The sequence below is a fragment of the Palaemon carinicauda genome, chromosome 44, assembly GCF_036898095.1.
Source record: "Palaemon carinicauda isolate YSFRI2023 chromosome 44, ASM3689809v2, whole genome shotgun sequence".
Classification (NCBI taxonomy): Eukaryota; Metazoa; Arthropoda; class Malacostraca; order Decapoda; family Palaemonidae; genus Palaemon; species Palaemon carinicauda.
This window is the reverse complement of record NC_090768.1, coordinates 19,734,107-19,754,106: the sequence shown is the minus strand read 5'-3', so window position 1 is coordinate 19,754,106 and position 20,000 is coordinate 19,734,107. Positions and strand designations below refer to the sequence as shown.

The window sequence follows — 20,000 nt, the reverse complement described above, 5'->3', positions numbered from 1 at the left end:
TCAAGAAAAGGTAATGATTATGCGACGCAAAATTTTCCTTAAAGTAAACTTGAAGACTAACTTCCACATTCAAAAGACCCGACCGTTAGTCAAGTTTTTCGTCTTTGAGAAAGAACAATCTTTGTAATAATCTTTTCTTATAAGTTTTATATCTCTCCCTACTGATATTACAAATTATCTATATTATTTACCGATTCGGTGTATATACATAAATTATATATACACGTGTATATATATATATATATATATATATATATTTATATATTTATATATTTACATATATATATATACATACACACATATATATATATATATATATATATATATATATATATATATATGTAGTATATGTATATGTATATATAGATATGTATATATATACATGTATATATATATATGTGTGTGTACATGTATGTATGTGTATATATATATGTATATATATATATATATATATATATATATATGTGTGTGTTTGTGTGTTTATATATATATATATATATATATATATATATATATATATACACGTGTATATATAATAGATGTATATGCACAGAATTGGTATATAGATACTTTTTAAAATCAGTAGGCTGAGATATAAAACTTATAAGAAAAGATTATTATGTATCTGGATATATATATATATATATATATATATATATATATATATATATATATATATATATATATATGGACATGTATATATGTATATATATATATGGACATGTATATATATATATATATATATATATATATGTATATATATATATATATATATACTGTATATATATTTATATAGTTTCCACCTTGCACCATTTTCCTCTTTTTATTGAGCAACAACAGGATGGTAGGGCAGTTGAATCAATGTAACTTATGAAGTTCAAATTTTCTGCAAATGTTTTCATGTTGAAGAGGTTGACATGATTGTCTCTTCATAGTTTATTTATGACAGATCTATTTTAACATTGTTGCTAATCTTATGGTATTTTATATTCTTTATTCATTATTTGTCATATATAGTTTGTTAATTCCTTATTTCCCATCCTCCCTAGACTATTTTCCCTTTCGGAGCTTTAGGCTATTTAACATCCTGCTTTTCAACTAGTAGCCACAGGAATTTTGTTGTTGTTACTGATACAGTAGTGGAAACTGTAATGATAGTAGCTAAATTCATGACTTTTATATGCAGCAAACGTCCTGCACATTTATTTCCAAATGCTTTAATGGAAACACGACTAAAAATTCAGCGGAGGATACACAGGGATCTTCTCTAATGTAGTGATTGGCTGATCTGAAGTAGGGTCGTTTGGAGTAGTGACTCTCTGAATCCCTGCCTTACTGTGGAAAGCGTTGGATCCATCAAGGGTGCAGATGTTCAGATCAGTGTTGTCGAATACAATCACTGTGTAAATAAGTCATTCTGAGGTTCCCTGACTGGATGTTGCAAAGCTTATATTCTTTGGAGTGCTGCCTCAGCATATGAAGCACATAATCCCTAGATAGAGAGCACATTCATTCGATGCTTAGAACCATACTTTTGACTGACATGACCAGCAAGACCTTGGTCTAGCTGCTATTAGGATAGCATGTGAAATTGCTGTACACTTCATATCCTATTTTTTTTTATTTCCTTTCTTGTTTTTTCGAAACGATGTTTTTAAAAAGGCTCTTGAGGGTATCTGGAATAAGTGAATCCAAGTCAGTTAAGAAATTTTCTCGTAGTAGAAACTGATCAGTTTCATATACCTGTGCCATATATTCAGCAATTGAATACAATATAGCACACAGCAATGCCCGAAATGCATCACGAACACTGAACAGGTTCACTGCTGGTTGACACGTGACCACAGGCGTTTCGCGTTTCTTGTGTGTTGTTAGTTCCTATGTGACGAAACTGATAAAGATCTGTTATCACTTTTGTTTTCATTTGTGACACGTTTTGGGTCTTGCGTTTCTTGTTTCGCGTTACTTTCTATGTGACTCTGGCCAAAGATTCTTCATAATTCTTACCATTCTTTGCATTCCCATTTTCCCAGACTGTACAATCCTGTACGTCGTTTTATATGCAGTCAGTTCTAACACCCTTGCCTCATCACAAGGCGCAGTATTCTAGAAGTCTATTTCATCTGTGACCAGATTGTAGAATGGTGTTAGTAATAATGTAATTGAATTGTTGGAATTTCCAAAGTTTAAACTCGAAGCAAATGTTTTTTTGTTGAACATGTTGACATGAGTCTGTCTTCATAGTTTAATATGAAATATGTATTTTAACGTTGTTTCGGATCTCATATTCTTATTCATTACTTCTCATATATAGTTTATTTATTTATTTTCCTGACTGGACTATTTTTCCCCTTGGGAGACCTTGGCCTAATGGCATACTGCTACCTTAATTAGGGTTGTAGTTTAGCTAGTAATATATATATATATATATATATATATATATATATATATATATATGTATATATATATATATATATATAGAGAGAGAGAGAGAGAGAGAGAGAGAGAGAGAGAGAGAGAGAGAGAGAGAGAGAGAGAGAGAGAGATGTGTGTGTATGTGTGTGTGCGTATGTGTGTGTGTTTTAAAAAGGTTCACAAAAAACTAAGCCAACAGAATTGATCACTACATATTGACCAATATACTGTACAGTAGCTCTCATCCCGGTGGAAAATGAGGGATGAGGGAGGAAGTTCACAGAGACAGTTTATATATTTTGAAAAGTTAGGGATTTATCTTGATCCAAAATTGGTTTGGCTGGGTCGGGAAAAGATTCTTGTTTTTATTTTCATGACTGGTTGGAGGTTGATATGTTGATCTAGGATGGTCATATGACGGTCAGTCTTTGTGGATTATCTTTCTTGATGATTGGATTCAGAAGTGTCTTGCCCACTGTCCTCAGATGAATTCCTTTTATTTGTTTTTTAATTTATGACCGATTCCAAATCTTTTTCCTTGACGAACAAGCCCTTTTTAAAAGCGAAGATGGCCCACTCCAGCTGATGCAATCCCGTTGTTACTCTAGTTCTCGAAACCATATCTGATAGATCTTTTGTGTTAAGATAACCTTTCAGATAGAAAACGACCAGTTTTCCCTTGTAAACTTTGTCATTATCACCACGTGGCAGTTTGTAACCTCGGGACTCGATATATGTTTTATTCTGTTCATAAAGTATTACATGGAGATTATGACAAAATATACTTTTGGACAAACTGGATGTTAAAATCCGGGGTACTTTATATTCATTCAGCTTTGATACTTTTGGGGATCACGTAAAAAAAAAAAAAAAATATATATATATATATATATATATATATATATATATATATATATATATATATATATATATATATATATATATATATATATATTATTCCTGACTAATTTCGTCCTACTTCTTCAAGAGGACTCTTGAAGAAGTAAGGCGAAACTAGTCAGGATTTACTATTATAATATGGTTTTTTTTGCATCTGAGCATCACGTTTCCCTTTTAGTTTCATGCATACACACACACACACACACACACACTCACACACACACACACACACACACATATATATATATATATATATATATGTATATATACACAAGTGTGTATACTGTATGTGGGTGTGTGTAAATCTATGTTAATGTTCATATATTTGCTAAGTATTTTTTTTTTATTTGAATTATAGCTCACAAAAGTCACAAAATATTAGCGTATGATGACAAACAAACGGCATCCAACTGAGTTAAATGCTTTCAGAACCCATTCCATTGCTTCCCCAGACGTTAATAAATGAATTTTTCCACAAAACCAATTGATCATAATGATGATTCACCGCACAAGAAAGCAACTGACAACAGTTCATTTGCTAATGGATATAGAAGTACCCTTAATGATAAACTGTCTTATAATTAAAGAATATCAGCTCATCTTTGCACGAAAAGACCCTTACGGTCTTCGGGTTGATTACAAGGGGCATATCATTAAACCTCATTTTCAGGAGTTATTTTTAAATCTATATTTTTATATGAAATCTTGGCATTACCTTCGACAGAAGTTTTGACTATTTTTATGTTAAATTTTGCTAATATCCGCTACTGATATTTTTTAACATATAAAGCCATTCCAGATTACCAAATCGTTTGTGTTTTTATACCATTAGCTTGCATTTCTCATTTAATTTTTCTGGTCATGTGGTTACTTGTTGTTAGCCTTGTTTTTAACGTGTTATTAAAGAGGTATTATTTTAAAACCATGCCTGGGCTTGAGGTATACTTTCACTGATTTTTATTAATATTGTTTAATATAAAGAGCATCGGATTAGTATAAGTTTTATAAAGGCTGAAGCTTGCAATGATCCTGAAATTCTATATTTGGTGTGCTGTTTTCACTTTCCACAATATAGGCTGGCTTTTTATTCATTGTCGGAAAGTCAGATGTACAATCTACTGCGCTCTTGCAACACATCCATTAGCATAATTTGTGTCTTTGTATGTATTAGCTTCTTCCTATGGTGTGATTTAAATTAATGACATGGTTTTCTAAGGAGTTCTCACTCTTAGTGATGAATAATTCAACAATCCCTTTATAACCTCAGTTGGGAATAATTTGTCGTTCTGAAAGTTGTTCCAACTATTATTATGAACTTACTAAAAGCCCTTTCAAATAAAAATACAGAAAATTGCAGTGCTTTTATTCGGCAGGGGTATTTTCTATGTTGTTACTTAATCGAATATCCATCTCTGTAGTTGTAAGTATTGAATAAAACCAGTTGTAGTTTAGGCTTCTTACTACATCCGTTCCTAATGCCATGCTCAGATTTTCAAGTAGATTCAGATATCTGGCACAAATTCCGTAAATCAATATTACAGAGAAGTGTTTGTTATGGGAAATCCTTATAAAAAAAAAAAAAGCGATTACAAGATTGTCAAAATAACCCATGTAGTGGATCGCAGGGTGAGAGCGAGTGTTATTATTATTATTATTATTATTATTATTATTATTATTATTATTATTCCTTGCTAAGCCACAACCGTAGTTGGAAAAGCAGGATGCTATAAGCCAAGGGGCCCCAACAGGGAAAATAGCCCTGTGAGGAAAGTAAACAAGGAAAAATTAAATATTTCAAGAACAGTAACAATCTAAACTATAAAAACTTTAACGAAACAAGAAGAAAAGAAATGAGACAGAATCGTGTGCCCGAGTGTACCCTCAAGCAAGAGAACTCTAACCCAAGAATGTGAAAGACCATGGTACAGAGGCTATGACAATACCCAAGACTAGAGAACAATGGTTTGATTTTGGAGTGTCCTTCTCCTAGAAGAGCTGCGTACCATAGCTAAAGAGTCTCTTCTAACTTTATCAAGAGGGAAATAGCCACTGAACAATTAATTAGAGTACAGTAATGCTTCTAGAATGATTAAGGGTGAACAAGCTCTGTAAGATATATCTGGATGAAGATAATTTGTGAGAACATGAATCAGTGTTCCATTGAAAAGAGAAAAAGTTGATACGAACAGCCCTTTGAATTATCGGGGCATTACATTACAGTACTTGGTAAACAACGGAAGGTGAATGGTAGACGTTTGATTGAGAAAGTAGAGCAGCCAACAGAAGTACTAAAAGGAGAATATACGTGGGTCCAGACAATTGAGTATCTCTATCAATATTTTGTAAGAAGCAGTTGCGTGGTAAGTTTTATGGGAGAGTTTATGATATAATCAATAGAATGGCAATGTGGAGGGTGTTAGGGATGTATGGCATGAAAGAAAAGTTGCCATGAGAAATGAATGGGTTTTATGATAGAATTAAAGGATAGGATTATTATGTATCACTTATTTAAGTACAATGAGGAAGGTGAGTGCAAGTAAAAAGAATAAAGATTATTTAGAAGTCATATATGTTTATATTATATATAACCATGAAGAATTGACAGGGGGAAAGAATGTAACTTATGGATACGTAATTGTAAAAATCTTATCGTTGTAAAAATACGGACTCGGGTATTTCAAGGTGGTTCAGTCGCGTTAAAATTGGACTACCATAGGTTAGTGAATAATAATTTAGAAGTGTGAGGGGATAAAGGGGAAAGGAAAACCTCGTGAGGGTTAAATAAAATGTTTAAAAGATATAATGGAAGAATGAGCGGGAGTAATTGCAAGGTATAGGTGTTAATGGCATAGTGTTATTGATCCTTTTGTATAGCTTTATTTAATACCTCATCTTTTTTTATAAATTAACTGTGTATGAGGTCCTACCATAATTCATAGGTATAAGCGTGAATTGGATAACCTTTTTTTTATTTTTCTTCTCAGGAGATGAAGATATATATATATATATATATATATATATATATATATATATATATATATATATACACATATATATACATACATATATATACACATATATATGCGTGTGTATGTATGTTCGTATGTATGTCCATATATGATATCTAAATATATATATATATATATATATATATATATATATATATATATATATATACATACATACATACATACATACATATGTACAGTTGGACGCATAAATTTCTTGCACACCTCGGTCTGAAAAAGATCACCCTATCACATCCTTACTGCGCGGTGATTAAGCGAACAGATAGTGTTGGGAGAGAATGCAGAGATGGTGGGCGGGGCTACCCGCAGGAACTCGGAAAGAGTGTAATTTCATCAGACCGATGTGGGCAAAGAATTCCGTCTAACTATACATGTGAGTATATATATATATATATATATATATATATATATATATATATATATATATATATATGTGTGTGTGTGTGTGTGTGTGTGTGTGTGTGTGTGATATTTTTGAGATGTTACTCTACGTTTATAATGATTAAACAACATCTCAGCGGCGTCCAAAAATCGAAGACAGCTTATCCTCGAACAGATCGTCCTATAGATAGTTTTCAGGATAAACGCAGAAATAGATTTACTTTTCCCCATTTATTGTTTTGTGTCGACATATGTTTATTATTATTATTATTATTAGTAGTAGTAGTAGTAGAAGTAGTAGTAGTGGTAGTAGTAGTAGTAATAATAATAATAATAATAATAATAATAATAATAACATACATACTGTGTATATATATATATATATATATATATATATATATATATATATATGCATGCACTGTATGTATACATATGCTCTGTTTCATAGATTGTTATAGTAATAGCCAATTACATATAAAATGCAGAAAAAAAAAACAATTTTGGCAGAAATTGAAAATGCTTGAGGTAAGACCACGTATTCAATGTAAACGCTTTTTTTCTTCTTTCCAGAAACGTATGTGTGTCCTGCAACGCATTTCAAGTGTAACAACCACTTCTGTGTCCCGACGGAGCAAGTCTGCGACTTCCATGACCATTGTGGGGATGGCTCCGATGAACATCAGTGCCGTAAGTTACGAATTTCCCTTCTCTCTTATGCTTCTTCAGTGTTTTGTTTGTTGATTTCCGTTTTGTAATAAGACTATATTTTCTTGTATTCGTAAAGATATGCGTAACGTTTTAACATTAGCGGAACGAATTACTCGTTTTCGTGTTCTTTTATATACCTGAATATATATATATATATATATATATATATATATATATATATATATATATATATATATTTATATTTATATATATATGTATATATATGTGTGTGTATGTGTGTGTGCGTATATATATATATATAAATATATATATATATATATATATATATATATATATATATATGTGTGTGTGTGTGTATGTATGTATGTATGTATATAATTCTGCTTCTTTCATCAGCATTAGTTTTACATTTCCATGTATCTTTTTTTCTTGGGAATTGTAGCCCTCCAAAATTAATCGAAAATTAGACTCCTTTCCATTCTTACATTACACCGAAGGCTCATCAGCAATGCGTCAAGTCTCTCTCTATATATGTTGTGTGTATTTACTTCTATTTAGAGTGCATGTTAACCTTCCTGAATATTAAGTTCTTTCCTGACCATTGCATCGTTCACGCTGCCTGTCCAGCATTTACAAGTTCATCTCAAATACTTCACCATTTTCAGACTTGTTTTTACATCTACACTTCCCTTAAAGTCGTTTCACGTCTTCACTTCACTTCAACTTATGCCACCATTAGTTGCTATAGAAATACCAAATTTCTTTCGAATGTTTGACCTCTTACTATGACCTTTCTTGCTTATCACATGCTGTGTTTCACCACGTATTTCCTCCTCCTGTAACCTGTTATATTTATTCCATAATAGTCATACAAATTAACCTCTGACATTCAATCACCTTCTACATTTGTATTTATTACTTTTCCTAACGTGCTGTTTCCATTTAACCATAAAACCTTGTTTTCCTCACATGTGCGAGCAGTGTTCTCCTTTTGCAAATATTTATATATTCTTTCACTAGATCCTACACTTTCTTTTCTCTATTTCTGATAAGTACTATACCCTTTACAAACATAAACCATTGCACAACAAATTGATAATTCATTGTTTTTATTCAAACATTTTTCACCTACGAATGGTCTTCTTTCTCTTGACTTTTTGCACACTTCATCCCTTAAAGATATTAATTCTTCATTATCAAAAAATAAACCTCTTTTTCAAAACCACTTGTATACAAAACAAATCTCTAATTTATATACTTTTTCTCTGTCAGGCGGCTTCACGTCTCTTATAAAAACATTTAATGGCTTTAAACAAATAGCACCTGAGCTCTGAAAGATGTAATATATTCTGGTGTGTAAAAGACGAATGGTGGTCATTTATTTTTCCCACCACTATAAATAAAAAAGAATTTGGTAACTATTCGAAATGAATATTTAATTTTTTGCATTGAACATCATTATGGATCTACATGGAAGGGTTATCAGAAATACTCGTGACTGCTTTACAGGTACTACTTATTGTTCAAGACCTGAACTCTACCAAGAATATTAATCCTAAATTGTTTATCATGTTTATTTTTTACATCAGTGGAACAATTGAGTAAGTCAGTATATAAAGTATAATGGATTTCTTTTTCAGCATCTCACTTTTATGAATTGGAATTCCAGTCTCTTCCGGGTATTCCTATCACAGTATGAAGTAGAAAAAGCAGAATTTATTTTTTTATTAAAGTAGGGATGCCCAACTGGCCTGGCCAGAGATCCCATACATTATACAACATCAAGGTTCATGCCATCTTTTTCGGCTGCAACAGTGCACTCAAGTTACAGCTGTGCTGCACATCATGATGCAGATACAAAAATGTAATAGGTGTGTGTATTTCTAGAAAGCTCTTGCCATATGCATGTGTGATGGAATGTATTTAGAAAGTACTTTCTTGTAAACGAGATTATATTATCTTATACGCTAATGAAAGAAAAGCTATCGAATATATGTTTCGATATGCGATATGCGAGTACATTTTCATAAAAGTCTTGTTGACTGGGAATTTGTGAAAATTAATCTTGTGAAAACTACTGTATATCAATGTTTAGTTTTCTAAAGTTCATATTTACGAAATATTTTGAATCATTATTAGACAGATTGATGAAATACAGTGTATTAGAAATCTGACAATAAATAAGAAAATATCCTTCTCACCACTATCACCATTCGATGTCTAGTAAATCAAGAACAAGAAACCACCTGTTATAAAGGCTTTAAAGACCCCCATTACCGAATGGGGATGATTTCCCAATCACTCGCTTCGGAGACCAAAGAGATCCGGTTTTATAGAGCATTGTTTACCAGCAACTCGTTCGTATTATAGGAAGTCGATATAGTCCCGTTGAACAGCTCAAAACAGGAGAGCGTTTCTTTAACTAGATCGGCGAATACACTTCATAATTGTTCACGATCATGACGCAACGTCGTGAGAAGGCCGACTTGGCATTGTTTTTCCTCTTGTTGGTATAAAATGTGTTATGTATTAGTTGAAGACTGTGTTTATACAATTGAATTTGATTCAGGGTTACAAGAGAAACTGATTTTGCAAAAGCATTCAGAACAATGAATAACTATGCTGTGTCCCATTCAGATTTTGGCACACTAGTTTGAACTTGGATTCATGATAGTTGGATATTTCTTGACAATGGATTCTTATTGTTAAATGGATTTTAACGGCTGGTCAGTTCTGTACATTTTGTAAATTGGATTCGTAATAGTAAGTCTGTTCTAAGATATATGCGAAATGTGTTTTATGCAATCTGTGATGTGGATTTTTTTATAATTGTTCATTTCCATAGAATCTGCAGCCTTTAATCTTCTTAGTTGATCAATCTAGGAATCCCATGCATCGATTCTTTTTGGTTGGTTAATTTCATTTTATCTGTAACGCGGAATCTTGATGATTGATAAGTTCCAGAAATCCTGTTAATAATGATAGGTCCTTTCTTTTTTGTAATTGCAAGACACCTCGTGGAAGTCTTGAATTCCATGCATCTTCAAAGTAATTATATTTTGCATAATGATGAGAGAAACACATTTTTGTCTTTGATCTCTTAAGGGGTGGTATTTTCAAGTTCAGAAAATGTTTTGCCATTTCAAGTTACCCACCGATATTTACCTGCGTTATTATATCTACGTTTTTTCAATGTTTGTCGCCCTTTTACTCATCTAGCTAGTCTTCTAATTTAGGTGTGATCTATGCGTAAGTCTGTAACCATCCAGTTAGATGATCTGAGAAATAATCTAAATAAATCATAATTGGCGTTTTATCTCCTATTGTCGTGATAATTATTGTAATAAGATTAGCTCAATCCACTTTACCAATTTCACCTAGGTACATAACCTCTTAAATCTTTTGTGTATTAAAATGCTTGTTGATTATAGAGATGTGTTGGTCTATTGCCACCTCTTTTCTCTGGGCCAGCATCCTTCTTCGGATTGTTGTGGTAGTGTGTCCAATGTAGTCTTTTCTGTGAGATTTACACATCTCCTCAGGGCATGGACATTTATAGACTACGTTCATGCACGCTTCCTTTTTACTTTTTTTGGGGCGGGAATGTTTTTCATCGTACTTTAGCATGTTTAACCTTGTTCTACTAAATTGATGTCCACGACCGGAAACCCTCCCTGAAGGAATTAATTGATTGAACCCACATTGTACACAAATATAACAACTACGGCAGACTTATAATTGCTGAACCTGTAAGCATCGCCCTCCAGGCACCAACTTTGAACATACAGAAAGATTTTAATTATACGCTCCCCTCAACCAGAAAGCGACATGGATAAACTATATACTGGTGCAAGTCCAAGCGCGCATATGATATATATATATATATATATATATATATATATATATATATATATATATATATATATTTATATATACATATATACATATAATCAGCCGTTACTCTCTTCATAATCTAAGGATCTCTGAATTTTGAAAACTTTCCCCTTATTATTTTTAATTTTTAGAATTTTCATTAATTTAGAATATAATCAATATATTTAATCGTATTATTTGTAGAAGCTGATGTATAAAAGGAATTGTTAACATATAAATCAGCAATCACTTGATAAAGACAAAGTTTTGTCGAAACAGTGCTGTAGTGAATGAAATATGAAGGAAAGGAATGATCATCATTCATTATTACGTCTAAAAACTTGAAGAAGCTGAGAAAATATGAAGATTCCTGCGGGAAACACATTAACATCACTAAGGCTATCGCCCTCTGTGAATGTATATATATATATATATATATATATATATATATATATATATATATATATATATATATATATGCAGAAGTACCACAGGGAAAATGAAAATACGAAATATACGATATACGATATACGATTAAGTCCTCTGAAGAAGTATCACGAAACTAGTCAGGACTTAATCGTATATTTCGTATTTTCATTTTCCCTGTGGTTCTTCTGCATCTGAGCATCACGTTTTCCTGTGATTTTTAAGCATATATATATATATATATATATATATATATATATATATATATAATATATATATATATATATATATATATATATATATACACATATATATATATATATATATATATATATATATTATACATGAGAATTTTCCCAGAAATTCATGAAAATCTTACCGGAAATAACTGTATCTTCTGCAAAGCATCACAACATATTTTGATTCCCCTAATGAAGTTCCACACCAGTTTCTAGGGCTCCAGTGGAAGTTTTGGAGGCACACACTGAACTCTGATCCTACTGGATGGGAAAACATAGTCTGAGGAAACTTAAACATTCAAGCAAGAGTGTTGCAGTATATTTTTACTGCTTTAGCAATTATCCTCCGGCCAGACTTATCTTACTCTTGAACAACTTCTTGTCTCTGATAAGGTTGCTTCATTGAGGGTTTTTGCCATGTGCTTCAACAGAATGCTGATTTATTTCCCTGTTGTTTCAGTGAGCTTTAAGTCTTCTTGCAAGGGTTGTCGTAGAGCTAAAGTAGTTTATACCAGGAGGCTTACACTCACCTACAGATCATTTGACATTGTAAACTGTAGCAGTTTATGTTTAATGTTCATGTTTCCTCAGACCATGCACTACCTATCAGCAATGGGAGGTACAACTGCATGCTTCCCGAATTCTCACTCGTCTCAAAAAAGGGTGTTGCAGGATTTCATTGAAGATTAAAGATGTCTCCAGTGCAAGGCATTGGGACTACTGTTGGAGTTGCGAGTCTTCATGGATGATCCAAATGTCTGTAGCAATATTTTCAAGAATTTCCATGTAAAACATATAAATTAAAAAATTTTTTTCTTCTTAATTTTTTGTTTATAGCAATGAATAACCATTATACAAGTAAGAATGCCCTGGTGATAGCCTTAAGTTATTAGCTGAAAGAAATATTGCCAAAAGTTAAGTAAATGGACAAGGAAAGTAATATAGTCCTCCGAAGACACAAAAAGGTAGAGAAAGCTAGAAGTGTTATAAAAGTAATTGATTGGTTAGTAAAAATTAATAGCTAGAGATTATTTTCACACAGATAATTCCTCCCAGCCTCAAAATCTAAGTACAGTGCTGATATACTATTATTATTTTTTCTTAATTTTTCGTTAAACAATACTCAACCAATGTTAAACTTTTTCACGTTATACTCAGTTTAAGCTTATTTAAAGGTTTAAAGGCCGCTCATGAATGGCAGAGGCAAGGGATAGTGACATTGCCTTACCAAGCTGGACAATGGCCTAGAGACTGACCATATTACGTATGATCAGCGCCCGAGCCCCCTCTCCACCCAACTTAGGACCAAGGAGGGCCAGGCAATGGCTGCTGAGGACTCAGCAGATAGACCTATAGGGTCCCCAAAAAACCCCATCCTTAGGTCACAAGGGTGGTGAGGTTGCTGCGACCAGAGGAACTAATGAGTTTGAGGAGGACTCGAACCCCAGTCTGGCAATCATCAGGCAATGACGTTACCACCAGGCCACCACAACCCCGAATGTATATAGTTACTAATACTAAAACAATTATCGTAGGTTTTAAAGAAAGGCAGTTTTGTTTGCTGAACACTGAAATTATAACAGTTGTTTTACCACTCAGTTATATTATTATCATTGCAATGCAGAATATCGCTTTTAATTCAAAGAACTATAGGTGTCTTTAAATTCTTTATCTTCTTGATTATCCACCAAGTGTCTTTAAATTACTTTCACAATAGTTCTCAAACTAGCTCCGACCATTTCAACATTCCAGTCATTCAGCTTTCCTTCAAGATCATTTTAAAACGTATGCGCATGTGTACAGAGATCAGTTAAATGAATGATAGGTAATGTCTACATTACATACTTACAATCGTGAAAGTCGATGGAGGTGGGCGTGAGGGACGGAAAGGGAGATTAAACATAATTTTAATGATTTTTTTTATATAGATTACAGTTTAATATATATGAAATTTTAGTCTTCATTGTCAATTAGCATTTAATTATGAATTCATTATAAACAATATATCTTATATTATCGAAAGAATAGATGATAAAACAAATCCACATTGTGAGTAAATACATTTAAATGCCATGTATTTCTCTTCACATCATTACGAAATTAAATTAACTTACTTGTATCGAAATTATGCAGGCATTGATGCTGTTTGAAACAAGCTTCATTATAAATATTCCATTTATTTTACTGGGAAATTAGATGGGATTATTTTTTTGAAAATCACTTTTTGAGATAAAAGCTCACATAATCTATATGTCGCTAATACTATGGGATTACATTAGAATGTTTGCCATATGGGCGGGCATATGCATTTTCTAGCTTCCTATATGGAGTTAGGACTTTATAATGCTTTGAGATTGGTTTGTTTGACAGGTATCGGTAATATTTTAGTATGTAAGGTTTGTTTGACCTCGATTTTTCATAAGGGGTATACAGTTACATATTGATCCCTATTAGACATTTCATCTGATAGAAAGCTTTCTCTATTTTAGAGCATGAATATGAAAAGGATTCTCAGTTCATTACATAGAATTTGCAGGATTGGTTTTACATGTTATATTTTAAGTGGTGTCTTGCTATTGTTCAATGCACCTGTATATCATTTGTGAATTACTTAAGCTAGGAAAAGGCCAAAAACGTAAGCCCGAAACATAGGGGTACTATCCTTATATTGAAGAGATACTATTACAAAGTACATAAGTATTGTTCAGGTGCATATATGCCTACAGAGTCAATACAGATATTGACTCTGCCCCTTCACGCATGCGCGTACTTTGTTATTTAGTATTAGTAACTATAGGATTAGGTGCACAAAGTTAGATTATTCATTAAAACATTTCATAAACATTTCTATACATGCTTCTTTTATGATAACATATAAACTACAATTTACTGTTGATTCAGAGCTTGTTTTGAAAAGTTACAGATTTATTTTCTAGTTTATCAGCTAATTCTTTTACCTAGAAATTACTTTACCATTTCCGGATATGGCCTTTGTAATTAAAATTGTGCATAATTCACCTGATAGCTCATTATGAGGGTATTAATACCAATTTTAAATATTTCACCCCCGTTCGTTAAAAAAAAAAAAAAGCTTTGATAACTGATATCATTCCATCAAGTTAGAAATATGTATTACTATTCGCAATTGCCGTTTCATGATACAGCAAATGTTATTTACATAAAATAAAAGATACCGATAAACAAGAAAAATTATACTAATAATAATTCTACATTGACTTATTTTTTTTCCCATTTCACTGAAAGTAAAACGTTTTCTAGACTTAACCAATAGTTGATGTGCGATTTTAGTTTTATAATATAATGAGAAAAATTTTCAGTATTAGTAGTTTAAACCAATAAACTTATAAAGCTATTCCGTAACCTATAATCCTTTCCATAAACGAGATAAAACTGGAAATACAATAAGTAACTGAAATTGGATGGTTTATTCAGATTTTAGATTAAGATATGCATGAGCCGGCACGAGTTACTTGCCCGGAAGGCATTATGTGAAAAGGGGTAGGATTGCCAGACTGGGTTTTGAGTCCCCCTCAAACTCATAACTTCCTTTGGTTGCTGCAACCTCACCGTCTTTGTGAACCAAGGATTGGGTTTTTTGGGGAACCTAAAGGTCTATCTGCCGAGTCATCAGCAATCATTGCCTAACCCTTCTTCGTCCTAGCTCAGGTGGAGAGGGGGCTTGGGCGCTGATGATATGTAATGTGGTCAGTATCTTGGGCATTGTCCTGTTTGATAGGGCAGTGTCACTGTCCCAGGCCTCTGTCATTCATGAGCGGCCTTTAAACCTTCAAATGGCGTCTGTGAGGTAAAGCAGACATAATTTTGAAAGGATGTTTAGTTACATAAGAAAAATGCACTTTTGATTTATGCTGAATTTGTAATGAATTGAAAAATAAGCTATATCCACATCTATAGGCATTCCTTGTCTCTGATACCATATACGTAAGACAGTAATGAAAAAATTTAGTTGTGGGTAAGTAAACCAGTGAAGTGAGAAATTTCAGACACGGCGAATGGAAACAAGAAATAAAACCAACAGATTCCATAATTTACTCTATGATTTCTCGTTAAGAAAATACATGCTTTCAATGGGAAAGGTGTTGCAGAGGCTATGTATGTGTTATAAAATTTAAAACTTTATTACATTTGAGAGAAACAAATATGAAGATATGATTTTAAGTAAATCAATAGAATGATACTAAAGAACTAAAAATAAGGGAAAGGTCACTGTTAATGTTATCTTATTGCGCCCATATTTATATGACATGAGACATGGGATCATGAGCTTTCATTTCATGGATGGAAAAGCAATTCATATATATATATATATATATATATATATATATATATATATAAATTATATATTTATGTATATATATGTATGTATGTATACATATACATGGGACCGAAATTAAAAGAAAGGTAAGCATAAGATAGAAAGCTTCAGGTAAACAAAATGAGATTATGAAAAGTAAAATGCCACTGTCTCCAAAGTGAAAAGTATTTAATCAGATGGTCCTATCAGTATTATCTTATGTATTAGAAACATGGAGCCTTACTAAAGCCTTAAAACATAAACTAGTTATACCTCAACCAGCTATGGAAAGAATAATGAAGGGATTGACGCTAAGTGCTAGATAAAGAACATGTATACGAGAGCCAACTAGAGTAGAGGATATTTTAACATCATGTAAGAAAAAAAAATGGACATGGGCAGGTTGGTTAATGCGAAAGACAGATGATAGATGGATATTAAGAACACCAGAATGGGTGCCTAGAGATTGCAAAAGAAGCAGGGGAAGAAAGAAAAGACGATGGATTGACGAACTAAGAAAATTTGCTGATATACACTAGCATAGAAAGACCATAAGCAGACACGGGTGGAAGGGCATCTCAGAGGCCTTTATCCTGCAGTGGACTAGCTACGGCTGATGATTATATATATATATGCATACACACACACGCACATATATATATATATATATATATATATATATATATATATATATATATATACTTACTGTATATATATACATATATATAAATACAGTATATATATATATATATATATATATATATATATATATATATATATATTGTGTGTGTGTGTGTGTGTATGTATATATGTCTGTGTATATATGTGTATATATATTCATGTAGATATAAGATGAGCTACAGAAAAATACCATTATGATCTATCATTGATAACAAATAACAATCAATTAAATGGAATGTACGCCACTAATAACAAATGATTTCATGAAATGCATTTGAGTGTACGCTTAAAAAAGGCAGTTCAAACACAATACCTTTAAAAGCCAAAGTGCAAACCTATGGCTTAGCCTAAGATTGAAAAGACTATGTATATGAGTTCTCTTGGTAAAAGGCATCTACTGTAGATGTGAAGTCTAAAAGGACCTCAATTCAAAAGTGGGTTGATATGGAAAAGTAACAATGCGGATTTCAGGTGAAGTGAGGGGTAACTTGAATCATTCTTTTTTTTTTTTATTATTATTCTATCCCTATTGATAAAACGTGTTTTGACTAATTAGACCGTTTATGCGCCAAAATTACTGATTGATATGCCATAGAATTATAAAGAATAAACTGAAGAAAGGGATGTTCTAGTTTGGCTCAATTTCTTTATTTTTTTTCATTTCTGACATTATGATAAAGCTACAATACGCAGAAATAGTCATCGTCAGGAACTAATTACTTTTCAAATAGATTTTGTATTATCATTTAAAAAAGAGGAATTTTTGTAGTCTGTCCGCAATATTACTTCAAAATGACCCTTCTATAACGCATATTTGTAATGATTACTGGTTATTTTTACTGTCTTTTATTTTATCAATCAAACATTTAAGAGAATGTTCTTTAATGAATCATCTTTCATCGATGTAGTATGTTCTATTCACAATACATATTTGCAATCTGAATATTTTCAGCATATTTTAGTGCAAATCCTTCAAAGCCCAAACATTTATCAACGTTGGCTTTAGGTTAGATATAATATCTAAATTTACTAATCTATTTCTTGATAGGAGTAAAGTATAATTGAAACATTTTCGTTTTGTTATTCTTGAATTGCAAATGACGTAACACATACAGGAGATATATTTTATGATTTAAACCATGATATATTTTTGGGTGGATGTGGATACATCTCTCTCTCTCTCTCTCTCTCTCTCTCTCTCTCTCTCTCTCTCTCTCTCTCTCTCTCTCTCTCATATTTTGTATATTCTCATTTTTCCCGAAACGAACGGAGATAGAATATTGCCACAGAAGAGTAGCTGTAGAGGGTTGTATAATACATTCTTGTAGAAATCGCCCAGGGAGTCTCGTTGAAAGTGCTACGGAGTGAATGTTCCGGGTGGGTTGAGACTCCTTCAAAGTACATTTTTCTCCTTAAATTCAATTTTGTCATCATAGGCTACCAACAATAGCAGTGATATTTATATACATGATTAACATTATCATAATATTTTCTTGTCAAATCTGAGGACAAAAGTAAATGTCAGTATTATTTATTCAAATATCATCCCTGAATGCCATTCATCTTTCACCAAATGTCATCAATCTTTTATTCATCTGATTTTTTGTCATCATATATTAAAAGAAAACTTCGCATTTAATCTCCCTTCTAAGGTCTGTTTATACTCAATGTTTTATGCACATCACGTTCTTTCTATTGTTAGATTTTTTTTTTCAATTAATTTCTCGTTTTTTCTTCTTAACAAGTAGGTCTTTCATCATGAACTGCTATTTATGTTTTTATCTTTATTTTATGTTTATTTTATAATAAACAGCATATATATTATATATATCCTATATATACATATATATATATAAATATATATATATATATATATATTGTATATATATATGTGTATGTATATCTATACAGTATATATATATATATATATATATATATATATATATATATATATATATATATATATATATAGATAGATATATATCATAGATAATTGCTAGTTCAATACAGGACAAAGACCTCAGACATGTCCTTCTACTTCCGTCTGTTTATTCCTAACTCGTCAATCCATTGTCTTCTCTTCCTTCCATTTCATTGTTTATAATTTTTAGAGACTCATTATTGTTATTTTTTTTGCCCTTATATTATCTGCCATTCTCCTTATATGTCTTGTCCACGTCCAATTCTTTTTCTTACATGTTGTTAGAGTAGCCTCTACTTTAGTTTGCTCTCGTATCCATGTTGCTCTTTTCTCTCTCAATGTTATTTCCAAGTTTAGTGAGATCGGTGTTAGTGAATGGACATGATTCGTGGTATGACAATGAAATAATATCCTACAGATTTTGTAGATTTGAGAAAATAAACCCTCAGAAGAATAATGGGAATTAGATGGCAGGACATCATTAGAAATGAAACTATAAGAGAGATTACTGGAGTGCCAAATATGGGTGAGATCAGGGTGAAGGGTAGATGGAGATGATTTGGGCCTCCTCTTCGCACTCCCCAAGAGAGATTAGTTTACCAAACATTCAACTGGTCTCCACAAGGCACTAGAAGAGTTGGAAGCCCCAGCCCTACATGACTGAGGACTGTGAAGAGTAAAGTGGGAAATGATGAATGGAGAATTATTGATTTAAAAGCTCAAGATAGAGACGACGGGTGAAATCTAACCGTGGCCCTTTGTGTCAATAGGCGTAGTAGATGATGATGATGATGATGATACACATACACACATACACACACACACACACATATATATATATATATATATATGTATGTGTGTGTATATATAAATATATATACACACATATATATATATATATATATATATACTTTATATATATATATATATATATATATATATATGTATGTATGTATGTATATATAAATATATATATATATATATATATATATATATATATATATATATATATATACACAGTATATATAATGTAAGTTTGTATGGGAATGATGATATGCAATTTATATTTGTAATTTTGTGTAAATAGGTAACAGAACATTGCAGTTGCCACATCTTTGTATCAGTTTTTC

The 20,000-nt window shown here is 31.9% G+C and overlaps 1 protein-coding gene across 1 annotated transcript in view; it reads left to right on the top strand.

Annotated features, from left to right (window-relative positions):
- LOC137634349 (G-protein coupled receptor GRL101-like) overlaps window positions 1–20,000 on the top strand; it is a 376,114-nt gene that overhangs the window by 74,418 nt on the left and 281,696 nt on the right. The window contains exon 3 of the mRNA XM_068366747.1: window positions 7,296–7,412. Within this exon, the coding sequence (XP_068222848.1) occupies window positions 7,296–7,412 (117 nt within the window). The remainder of the gene's footprint in view (window positions 1–7,295; window positions 7,413–20,000) is intronic.